This window comes from Macaca fascicularis, chromosome 2 (assembly GCF_037993035.2).
Source record: "Macaca fascicularis isolate 582-1 chromosome 2, T2T-MFA8v1.1".
NCBI lineage: Eukaryota > Metazoa > Chordata > Mammalia > Primates > Cercopithecidae > Macaca > Macaca fascicularis.
Window position 1 is genome coordinate 99,787,261 of NC_088376.1, and position 13,000 is coordinate 99,800,260.

The 13,000-nt window shown below is 40.9% G+C and overlaps 1 protein-coding gene across 3 annotated transcripts in view; it reads left to right on the plus strand.

The window, feature by feature from the left end:
- ITGA9 (integrin subunit alpha 9) overlaps positions 1-13,000 on the plus strand; it is a 385,385-nt gene that overhangs the window by 305,229 nt on the left and 67,156 nt on the right. For all 3 annotated transcript variants that reach the window (XM_005546647.5, XM_074031685.1, XM_045386478.3), the window contains one exon: positions 4,870-4,977. In XM_005546647.5, the coding sequence (XP_005546704.2) occupies positions 4,870-4,977 (108 nt within the window). The remainder of the gene's footprint in view (positions 1-4,869; positions 4,978-13,000) is intronic.

The window sequence follows — 13,000 nt, forward strand, 5'->3', positions numbered from 1 at the left end:
TATTTAGAAGGGTTCAAGTAATACAGACCATGTAATGAAGAGGGTATGAGTGTTGAAAGAAGGAAAAGAAGAACAGGGGTTGCACAGAAGATACCAAATGTTCTTATCACCCTCTGGGAAAAAAAAGAAAGAAAGAAATCTGAGGGTATGCAGTTTATCCTTCCAGTTGTTTCTCTGAAGGTGATTTTTACAGGGAGCTTAAACTTTGGTATTCAGGCAAATAGTTTTCTTCACATCTGACCTGAAATAGGACTCAGGCTAGAGAATCCAGCCCTGGGGAATGAGTGATTGGCATGTCCCTTAGATAAACTCCTCCATGATCCATTGCCTGAGGAAGTGCACAGCATTCAATCCAGGGTTGAGAGACTTGGGTCTTGAAAGATTAATAGTGTGTGCCTTTGATTAGAAGGAGATCCTTCTGTGTTAGCAAAGCCCACATTTTCCTTGAGAATTGTCTGACTACTTATTTATTGGTATAATGGTTGTTATTGTGGTTGTCCTGCAGGAAGGTCACTAACCAGGTTGGCAGTGACCAGAAGGTGAAAATACTGTGGGAGGCAGCCAGGAATATGGAGAAAATGTTTCTATATTTCCTTATTCCAGTAATATTGTTCCTGAAGGAGAACATAAGACTTTCCATATGAACAGATTTTTCTGTGCTTTTAAAAATCGGTTATTCAACAAGGTACATAATTGTTTAAAGGCTCCACTGCCATTGCACACAGGAAAAAGGCAGAGATACTAGTCTTGGGCCTGCTTTCTACGTTTCATCACAGTTTTTAAACAGAGACATATTAATTCGTCGACAATTGAGAGGCTTTTTTTGGCATCAAAATTTAAAGCATTTCCCCAAACAATGGCCAAAAATAATGCAGATATTGCACATGAACATTTTCAGAGAATCCAATATAAAGACATTTGTTAAAAATAAAGATGGTGATACAAGCTCTCCTATCCTCCTGGCTCTGATGAGTGAAATAGTGTAAATCAGCATCTTTTTCTTCATTGCTTACCCCCATTCATGCTTGAATTGGGATTTCCCAGACATGCCAGTAGGTTTCTTTTTAATTCTGTGCACTCATGTTTCATTTCAAATTAGTTATTTCAGCTGTGGTCAGATATTCCTTCCTCTTCTATGTCTTCAGGTTGTTTTGGTGAATATTGTTCATTTTTGAATCAGGAGTTGGCAACAACCACTCATCTGCTCTATCAGTTTTTATCTATTTATTCTTTGAAGCGGAACCAACTATTGCAGAAAACCAAAGACACAGTTTTCTAGGGAAGAGCTGCCTGGAGCTAGATCTTCATACATCCTGTCATGTGTGAAGACCTGGTAAGATTTCTGGCTTTTTGTTGGCTCTGCCCTTCTGACCTCAACTTCAGAGTTGCAGATTCCCTGGATTCTCTCTCTAGTCCCCAGGCCACCAAGCAGCATGTCATTCCTTCCTCTCTCCTACTCATCCTTTTTAAACATTTAGTTTTAAATTGACAAATAAAACTTATATCTTTTACTCATCTTTTTAAAAATAATATCTTTATTGAGATATGATTATATACCTTAAAGTTCACCCATTTAAAACATACAATTCAATAATTTTAATATGTTTACACAATTGTGAAACCATCATCATCATCTAGTTGTAGAATATTTTTAAATTTTTTTCGTTTTAATTTTTGTGGGTATATGGTAGGTGTATATATTTATGGGGTACATGAGATGTTTTGATACAGGCATGCAGTACATAATCATCATGTAAAATGGGGGTATCCATCCCCTCAAGAAATCCTTTGTGTTTCAAACAATCCAATTATACTCTCTTAGTTACTTTAAAATGTACTATTAAATTATTATTGACTATAGTCACCGTATTGTGCTATCAAATATCAGGTCTTATTCTTTCAATTTTTTTAATCCATTAACCATCCCCACCTCCCCCCGCCACAGCCATCCCCCCATTACCCTTCCCAGCCTCTAGTTAGCATCCCTCTGCTCTCTATCTCCAGGAGTTCAATTGTTTTGGTTTTGAGTTCAATTGTTTGGGTTCAATTTTGTTTGATTTTCACAAATAAGAACATGTGATGTTTCTCTTTCTATTCCTGGCTTGCTTCTTTCCTTTTTTTTTTTTTTTTTTTTTTTTTTTTTTTTTTTTTTTGAGACAGTGTCTCGCTGTCACTCAGGCTACTGGGGTACAGTGGTGCAGTCTCGGCTCATTGCAGCCTCAACCTCCTGGGCTCAAGCAATCCTCCCACCTCAGCCCCCTGAGTAGCTGGGACTAAAAGGACACACCACCACACCTGGCTAATGTTTTAGATATGGGGTTTCGTCATGTTGCCCAGCTGGTCTCGAACTCCTGGCCTCAAGCAATCTGCCTGCCTCAGCCTCACTTATTTCACTTAGCATAATGACCTCCAGTTCCATCCTTGTTGCAAAATTTTAGAACATTTTGATCCCCCCCCAAAAGAAATTCCAGCCTTTTGAACAGAACCGCCATCTCCCAGTAATTCGCTGAAATGCCGCACCCAAAGGGAAAGAGGAGAGGCACCTGACATATGTTCTCTAGGCTTTTTAGAAAACATGGAGTTGTTTTCTTTGGCCGCATATATGCGAATCTATAAGGTGATATTGTAGACATCAAGGGAATGGGTACTGTTCCAAAAGGAATGCTCTGCAAGTATTACCATGGCGAAACTGAAAGAGTCTACAGTGTTACCCAGCATACTGTTGGCATTGTTGTAAACACAAGTTAAGGGCAAGATTCTTGTCAAGAGAATTAATGTGCATATTGAGCACATTAAGCACTCTAAGAGCCAAGATCGCTTCCTGAAACGTGTGAAGGAAAATGATCAGAAAAAGAAGGAAACTGGCCAGGCACAGTAGCTCACGTCTGTAATCCCAACACTTTGGGAGGCCGATGCAGGCGGATCACCTGAGGTCAGGAGTTCGAGACCAACCTGGCCAACATGGTGAAACCCCATCTCTACTAAAATACAAAAATTAGCCGGGCATGGTAGTAGGCACCTGTAATCCCAGCTACTCAGGAGGCTGAGGCACGGAGAATTGCTTGAACCCAGGAGGCAGAAGATGCAGTGAACCAAGATCAGGCCACTGCACTCCAGCCTGGGCAACAGAGCGAGACTCTATCTTGGGGAAAAAAAAAAAAAAAAAAAAGAAGGAAGCCAAAGAGAAAGATACCTCAGTCCAACTGAAGCGCAAGCCTGCACCACCCAGAGAAGCACACTTTGTGAGAACCAGTGGGAAGGAGCCTGAACTGTATAAATTCATGGCATAATAGGTGTTAAAAAAAATGAACTGGACTGTTAAAAAAAAAAAGAAGAAGAAGAAGAAAAAGAAATTCCAAACCCATTGACATAGCTTCTTGTATTAATTTCCTGTTGCTGCTATAAAAAATTACTACAATATTTGTGGCTTAAAACAACACAAATTTATTATCTTACAGTTCTGAAGAAAAGAAGTCCAAAATGAGCCTTGCCAGGCCCAGTGTTGGGGCCGGTGTTCTTGCCAGAAGCACCAGGGGAAAATCCACTTCCTGCCTTTTCCAGCCTCTAAGGGCTGCCTGCATTCTTTGGCTCATGGCCCCCTTCCATCTTCAAAGCCAGCAATGGCTGGCCAAGTCTTAGGATCTCTTTCTGATCTGACTTTTGCCTCTTCCCTATATAAGCACCCTTATGAGTACAATGTGCTCACCTGGATAATCCAAGATAACCTCTTTATTTTAAGGTCACCTGATTAGCAACCTTAATTCCCCCTGGCCACATAACATTCACAGGTTCCACAGATGAGAACATGGACATCTTCGGGGGGGCCTGTCATTGCTGCCTTTCCTACTCCCTATTCTTCCTGCTCCCCAGTCCTAGGCAACCGCTAATCTACTTTCTGTCTCTAGAGATCTGCTCACCTTTTTTATTCCTCTGCATATTCTGTTTCTTCCTCAAGTTTCATGTTCAGCTTTTTCTCTCCCTCCTTGCTCTTATTGGTCTCTGTGACCTCCATCTTTTTCCTCATTTCTCAGGAAATGATTGACTTCTGAAGACAGAAAATGGAGAAATGCTAGGGAAGACAAGAGAGACAAAGCTTTATAGAACCAAATGCTGAGACAGAGGGAGACAGAAGAGGGGTGCAGTTGTGCAAGGGATGAGCTGCAGATTGCCTGGAAACCAAATCAGCTGGCTAGTGTAGTAAAAACAGCTCTCTCTGTATATTCAATCACTTGGTTTTGGGATGACCTACTTGGTCCTTAAGGGCCTCAGTTACCTCAAACTGGCAAAGGAAAGAGGTTGGACCAGATCAGTGGGTCTCAAGGGGTGGTTCCTGGACCAGCAACATCAGCATCTCCTGGGACCATGTTATAAATGTGAATCTGCCAGCCCCACCCTAGACCTACTGAGTCAGAAACTCTGGGCGTGACCCCTACTCCATACCCCCCACAACCAATGTGTGTTTTAACAAGTCCCTCAGATGATTCTGATGTTATGCTAACGTTTGAGAACCACTGGACTAGATTATGATGTCTGAGTTTTCACCAAGTGTGATGGTCTATGAGTAAATTCCTATGCGTGTAAAAAGAAAAATAATTTTTAGCAGGAAGAAGACAGTAAAATGTTGAAAGGGAATATGGTAATTTCAAAGTTTGGAATTTTTAGATACATGTTAGAAGTGTTTCTATTTTGTTGAAATTTCCTGTCTGAAATTTTCAGTAGTTCACTTTACTTCAAGTTGTGACCTTCTAGATCCGAACCTTAGAGTTTCTGTATGTGATTTCAAAGAACCTTAGAATGTATATTGCATGACAGGAAATGGAGGTCTGCTGTCTTCCACTGAGACTTGCTGTGTGTGTTCCACACCCACAGGTCTACAACACTGGCCCGAGCACCCTTCCAGGGTCATCTGTCAGCATCTCTTTCCCTAATCGACTCTCATCTGGTGGTGCAGAGATGTTTCATGTCCAGGAAATGGTGGTGAGTTCTCCATTTGTTTTCACTATTGCTTTCAACTTTGAGCCAGCCCATTCAAACTTTGTATTCCACCCTACCCTGACATCCACCCCAAGGGCTCAGAAAATTTAACTCATTCTATCCTTTGGAGACCTTATCTGGAGAGGCCAGGGGACCTATGATACCTGAATTTCTACATTGAGACTATTTGGTTAATGCCATAAGAAGACCTCTTTGGGGACAGGGAAGGGTTGATTACGAACCATCTCCTGGGATGGACTTCGCTGGCTCTGGGAACCCCCAGCAGCTGTCTGCAGTTGCATGTGTCTGAATGCACTTTGCTGAGTGCATTTTGCACAGGGAAAATGCCTTCAGTCCATGTGGAGAGGCTCGTAAAAGCATTGCTCTCTATAGGGGCACATGGAGGACATTCAGCCAAAGGGACAGTTTCTCCATAGATAGCTTGAAAATCGGGGCAGCAAGGCCCATAGCAGGTGACACATCTGAGCCCAGAGTTGAAGAGGACACAGCCCACAGGGTGGAGGTTCAGAAAATACTGTGTGATGGTGACAATAGTTTCTGGCATTGCTGCCCTCTAGGTCATGTGGGCTGAAAACCAGTTGCATGTGAATGTTGAATGTGGAACAGGTCAATCCTCCCGAAATGCTGACTCAGTTGTTAATATCCCTCATGATGTTCCATTCCAGTTCCACAGCATCCCCTTGTCTGTGGGCTCTGCTGACCCAGCAGAAGAAAGCCGCCAGTGTTGTGTACCTATGATGTACTGTGGTTGGAACTTAGCATGAGGTGAAAAAACCACACAGGCTCCTGGCTACCCTCTTAAATATTATTAGCCATACTGACCACGCCACCGTTTCCCCAGCAGCTAGGAGTGCTCTCTTCCTCAAGCATGCTTTCTGAGTTGTTCACATGAACATCTACAGTGTTGCAGAGATACTTTTTTTTCCTATGGGCAAAATCATCTATTGACCAAAACAAGACATTTAAGTCACTCAGATTCTGAAGGTGCCCCAAAACCAAGGATACCCCTTTTCCTCTTAACTGATCATCGAGCCAAGGAAAAGCCACTGGAAGGGATTTTGGCTCACACTAACAAATAGCTGACTTGCATGGAAGGCATTAGAAGTGGTTTCCTGAAGACCTGGAGAACTGCCTGGCTATCGGTCTGGCTGAGTGGACCCTCAGATACCCAAGTGGTGTGAGCTGGCTGCACTCTGTTCTTTGGGCCTGAGAAACAAATCCTTTGGATTTTCAAAACTATATTTAGAATTTTCATAAAGTCTGTAACAGAATTCCTAAGATGGCCAAGTCTCCATCTGGATAGCCCAGCCTGTGATCAAAGGCTGTGGGCATCTTCATGGTATGGAAAAGTAAATTCACTGGCACATCCCACTAAGCAAGTAGGAAAGCTCTCTGTGTTCTTATAAACGATCACCACTGAGTCCAGAATGACAACAAGAGTAGAAACATAAAAGCGAGTGCATGAGGTGCTGTAGTGAAGAGGCAAGAGTCCCCAGATACTTGTTTCAGTATCTGGGGCTGGCACACCCTCTGCCTTCAAGCCCCCAGCGAGGGCCTCCTGTGGCTCCTCCCCTCCCTTGCTCAGCAGGGCCTGAGAATGCTCACTGGGTCAGGTGTGACTCAGAGCTCGTGATGGTTTCCACTTTGGCCTTCTGGGACTTTGAATGGAGCAGGGCTTTCATTCTGGGGATTTGGGTGGCTTGGTGCAAGTGAAATTCAGTCCTATTAGGAGAAACCAGCACTCATTCTCTGTACTGCAGTAGGAGGTGACCCTTTGGCCTGGTGGCATTCCCTCCCCACCCCCACTCTCAGCCACCACCACTCCCCAGCCTCCAACAGGCTACCGAGCAGCTGGGCACCAGCTGGGCATGTTAAGCCGACTGAAGCAGAAACGGATTATAGGAATGGAGGGAAGGCTCATCTGTCATTCCTCTCCACACCCTTGGGACCCTCATATGGTTTCTCCCTCTTTAACAGTGCCCTTGGCATCTGTATTGCCTGTGATTATCATCCATAGAGCATGCTGAGGGTGGGCTTACTGGCCCTGTGGGCTTTGGGCTGTCACCCTACCTATGGACCCACGTGTGGCATAGTTTTCTGACTGTTGGTTCAGAATTCATTTAGAAGTCTCTGGGGCTGCTTCTTGGGTCCCTGGGCAGGACCAACCTGCCTCTAGCTTTCACCAAAGAGTCTTTTGTGTTTGCCCAAAGGATTTCTTGAGGTCCAGCTGTCTGTAAGTGGAGAGTGTCTGGCTTATATATGGGAGGTTTTTATGGGGAGCCTAATGAAGTGTAACCACTCCAAACTCCCAGCCTTGGCTCGTGATCTTCTTTCCTTGTAGCAAATGTCTCTGAGCCCCTCTGCTGTGCTTGTATTTAACTTAAAAACAGAGCCACAGTGGTGGCCTGAGGAAAGACTATCAATTTCCACTGCTTCCCACCCACTGGGGTTGTGTGGACCCTGCTCTGACTTCCCACAGCACAGAAAAAAAAGGAAACAGGTCACTGTGGACCTAGTGTCTGTCCATCAGGAAGCCAGATTGTAATGATCATGAAAATAATAGAGGGGAAGAGTGGCAGACCTTTCTAGTCTATCTAAAATAGCAAAATTACCAATAACAAATCATTCTTGATTTGTTCACAAACACTGACTCAGCAAGCACCTATTACATGCCAGGCTCCAAGAAGAGGAATAAGTCCCATGTCTGCCCCAGAATTCACTGTCTTGCAGGAAACAGATACATAAAATACCATGGTAATACCATATAACAAATACAATAATGGACGCATGCCCAGGCCCAAGGATGCTACAAAGGTTCAGTGCTTCACAAAGGAAGCTCTTCAAGTCAGGGCTTAGAGGATATGGAGTTCACCAAGAGAACAGGTGAAGAGGAAAACATTCCAGATAGAGGAACAGTCACCATGTGTGAGTGTATGATGAGTATCTGCTGTGTTGGGAGCTACACCTAGTTCTCCATTCTGTTTGCCTAGCTCTTATACAAATATGCAAGAGTAGGTGTTCTGTGTGCCTTCTGCAGATGTGCAGAGATAGATATTTTGGCAGAATGACAGAGAGTACTAAACCACAGTCATTTCCTCTGACAGTTTGTAAATTAATCACTCCTCTTGGGTACATCGTGTGTGTGCTGTAGACCTGAACCTTCCTATCTGCTGACTTAGGCATGGAGAAGGCCAAGCTCCCTGTTTGATACTAGAGTCTAACTATATGTCATGGACATTGTCAGCAAACCACCCTTGGCCTGCTGCAATGAGCAGTAGCTATTGACCTCCCTAGCTTACTTTTTTGCTTCTATTGGACAGTCATTCTAAACAACTCACCTGATAAAATAGAGTGAGCCAGACAGCTTGTGGGAGGCAGGCTGTGGCCACTTGCTCCTTAGAGATTTCGTTTTGAAGTGAAGATATATCTTCTTCTCAGTTTTTCAGAACTGACTTGAAAAATTGAACCGCTTCACTTTATTGCCCTTCTTCTGCAGAGGCGAGCCATGTAGCATAGCCCCTGAGTGCAGGTCTAAGATTGCATCAAGATAACACATCTGTCACAAACTTCATGGCTCATGAAGGGAAGAGGGGAGTGGTCTTTCCAAAGTTAAGTTTGACTCACAATGCCTGAAGGTTCAAGGGAAGAGATGGGAGCTTTATCTCAGACTGCAAGCTTCACTTGATGGAGCTAAAAACCTGTATTTGTGAGCGGCTTTCTCACACTGGAGGAGACAGCTTTGGGATTTGGCTCTTGTTAATATGCAAAAAGGGAAAAAGTTAGAAATGATAGCTAACAGGGAGTGAAGGGCTAGAACTTTTATTCCAGGTGAAAGTACTGGGTTTTTCAAAGAACTCTAGTGTTAGTCTAGAAGAGATATAAAATAAATGTCATACCATTCTTTCCTCCTCCTGTAAAACCAATTGAAAATATTGGCCTCTCTGGCTTGTTCTGTTCTTGCCATGGGGCAGTGATTCTAAAGAACTGACGTGATTTCCAGGAGGACATAAAATTGTAGGGATGAATGATAATTTTCTAAGGGGTTACATCAATGTCTTTGCCATAGGGTACCATTAGGATATTGATTTCAATATGACATGAATACCAGCATCTGTTAGAATATTCCAGGTCGGTGCCAGGACTCATATTTTAGTAAATTGTAAAATTGTCCCTCCCCATGCACGTACACTAGACAGGGCTACCCAGGATGTACGATGGGTATCCCACAATGAGTCAGTTGATATGGGAACTTCAATTAATTTATAGTGGGGCTGTTCATATCCCTATGAAGAAAATATGCACCTGATATATCACTGACCATAACAAGAGCTTAAAATTAGACATAAATAGAGGAATGAATTGTTTTCCCCAAGGATGACCTGGAGGAACTTCCTAAGTTGGGGCCATCAAATCAGTCGATATAATCCAAGGCTAAAGAGGGAAGAAAGTACTCCTGAATAACTGACCCTCCCCCCAAAAAATGAATACCATTTATTGCTGTCCCAACACTTTAATAGCCTTTTTCATGTGCTGTCAAATTTAATCCTTATGGCACATCCATAAGGTAAGGTCATTATCCCAAGTTGAGGAACCAAGCCTCAAAGATTTGCCCAATCTGACACAGCTTCTAAAAAATAGAGCTGGGTTTGTAACCAGGTCTGTCTGACTCCAAGGTTCACGTGCTTCCCATTGTGCTGAATTGCACACTGCTCCTGAAAATGCTGCCCGCTACCTAATCACCAGAAGCAGGCTCAGTCAATAGGACAGACAGATGATGAGTAGACCTCCAAGAATCACCCACCAGAGGAGGAGCATCAACCAGGGTAGAGAGGCAGCAACTGCAATCAAAATAACTAATACCAGAGGGTGCAGTAACAAGGCCAACAGAAGGCTTCTCAATAAGCAAGACTGATGTCTTCAGAGCAATGCAAAAAGACAGTGTTTCCATGAAACAGAATAAACTGGAGATTTGTAAATTCAAAATTGTGATCATTCAAATGAAACCTCAGTATGAGCCATACAGTAGAATAAATATAAAAGAATAAAGCAATGGAAGAAACTTGGATTTGCTGGGAGTGTATTGTAAGAAGAACAAAAAAGCCAGTTAAACTTATTCCTTTTCTAAATAGCAATCTGGAATGAAAATATCAGATGATCATAATATAAGAGTTAGAAGTCAAGAGAGCTGGAAATGAAAGCAAGTCAAGATTCTTGTCTTGGTGGGACAAGTTTAAGTACCACTTAACTCAAGGCTTTTGTAAAATAAATATTTAAATATATAAAATTTTAAGGGCAACAAAAAACAATTGAAGACATCCAAACCACTAAAGAAGAAGAACTTAAAACATAATAAAATTCAAAACAATCCAAAAGGAAAGAATTTATGAAGAAAAAAAAGTATGTATAAGAAGATGGAAGTAATAAACCTAATTATTTCAATAATCAAAATAATAATGAATGGATTAAATGCCCTAGTGAAAGACCCTCTCAGATGAGAATTTTAAAAATCCAAGCACCAAATAACTTCTAAGAAATACACCTTCGAAGTTACCCAGAATGTAAGGCATTCAAAAAAAAAAAAAAGGGGGGGCAAATGTTAACCCAAAGAAATCAAGTATAGCAATATTAACAGCAAATGAAGTATAATTAAAGCCCAAACCCCACAAACATTAAACAGGGCAAAAGAAAATATATTTCAGAGTGTTAAAGATTTAGTCCACTAACATAAATGAAATTTTATGTAACCAACGACATAGCTTTAAACATAGAAAGACATAGAAACACAAAAAGAAATTGACACATTCACAGTCATTGCAAGAAAATTTATGGCTTTCCCCTCAAAAATCATCACACAAGTAGGAGTAAAATAATGAGTATTTGAATAATGCAACTAGAGTTGTGATCACTTATATAGAGACCAAGACAGAATGAGTCAGAATGTCTGATTTTCATTACTGCTCCCTTGTTTACCAGCTATGGCAACCTTGAGGAAGTCACCTAAACTCCCCAATCTTATTTTCCTCGTCTGTAAAATGAGCTAATAGTAGTGCCTATCTCACATTGTAAGGACTGAAGAAACTGATTTATATAGAGTAATTAACAGAGATCCTAACAGAAAGGAATGCACATTCTTTTTAGATGTGAACATCTACAAATTATTCAATGTACAACAACACAAAAATAAGTATCAATAGAATTTTAAAAGTCAAAGTGGTAGAAGCCACAGTCTCTGACCACAATGCAATAAACTTGGAAGTCAAAAACAAAAGGTTAGGCAAGCAAACAACTGAAAACAAATCCACTTGGGAAGTTTTAAACACCATTTAAATGAACTTTTTAGATAAAAAAGAAATCAAAGTTGAAGGGACAAACAAATTAGAAGTGAACAACAGTGAGCAGTTGTCCATGTCAAAACCAATGGGATTTAGCCAAACCAGCACAGAGGAAAATGCCACTACTTACCTGTGGAAAACAGGGGAGACTGAAAACAAGTGAACTAAATTGACAACATAAAAACTAGACAAGGGACAATGAAATAAACCCAACTCGAAGAACGTAAAATTAAGGTATTATTAAAGACAAAGCATATCCTGAAATAGAAAAAATAATAATAATAACAACAAAAATATTCCACATTAGCAAAATCAAAAGCTATTTTTTGGTCCAAAAAAATAGACAAACCTACAGCAAGCTTCAACAAGAAATAAAGAAGAGTGATGATGCCAAAAAACAACACTAGAAATACTTTTTAAAGAAGTACCATACTTGTATGAAGATTTAAAAATTGTAACATGTTCTGAGCTGGGCACGGTTGGCTCACACCTGTAATCCCAGCACTTTGGGAGGCTAAGGCAAGAAGATCCTTGAGCCTAGGAGTTCAAGACCAGCCTAGACAAGGAAGTAAGACCTTGTCTCCACAAAAAATAAAAAACAAATTAGCCAGGCATGGTGGCACAAGCCTGTGGTTCCAGCTACTTGGGAGGCTGAGGTGGGAGGATCCCTTCAGCCCAGGAGGTCAAGGCTGCTGTGAGCCATGTTCACGCCAGTGTATTCCAGCCAGGATGACAGACCCTGTCTCAAAACAAACAAACAAAAAACAACAAAATATCTTTTTATAATTTTATTCACACAAAGATAAAATCTTAAGAAAATATGCATGAGGTTAAAAAAAAAAAGTCCAACTAGACTGATTATCTTAGAAAAAAAATGTAAAAGTAGACAAAGACCTATACCTTAAAAAAATCACAGACCCAGATAGCTATATAGGCAGGTTCTAGTAAGCTTTCAAGGAATGGATAATTCCTATGTTACATAAGCTGTTCCAGAGAGTAGAAAAAGATAAAGCAACTCATTCTAGAAAACTAACATAACCCTGGTACAGAAACCAGAAATGGAGAGCGGGCACATTCACACAAAAATAGGAAGCAGTGAGCCAAACCCATTTTGAAGACAGATAGAAAAGTTCCAAATAAATTGCAAATTGATTCCTATTAGAAGAATAATATATTCTGGGTAAAATAGGATGAAATCCAGGAATGCTAAGTTGGTTCTCCATGAGGAAACTGTTTAATATAACTTATTATATATTATTATTAATATTAAAAGGATTAAATGAAAAATAACCAAATGATAATCTTGATAAGGGCTTCTAAAAAGTGAAAAATTAAATTCAACATTTATTTACGATATTTTATTACATTTCCAGTAAGGAAGGCATAGAAGGAGACTTCCTTAACTTGACAAAGACCCTTTGCCAGAAACCTATAGGAAACTTGAAGCTGAGTGAGGAACAAGCATGAGTCACTGCTAGTGTCTCTTCAGTTTAGTTGTGTTGGAGGCCTTAATAAAAAGAAATGATAGCCTTTATTCTAAAATATATATATATATATCCCTATTGTAAAAATTGTTATTGTCTCCCTAAAAAAAAATCCAAGAGAATCAACTGATTGGCTGTGAGGACTTGTGAATACAGAAGGTAAGAGCTGAAGCTGACTGTAAACTGCCT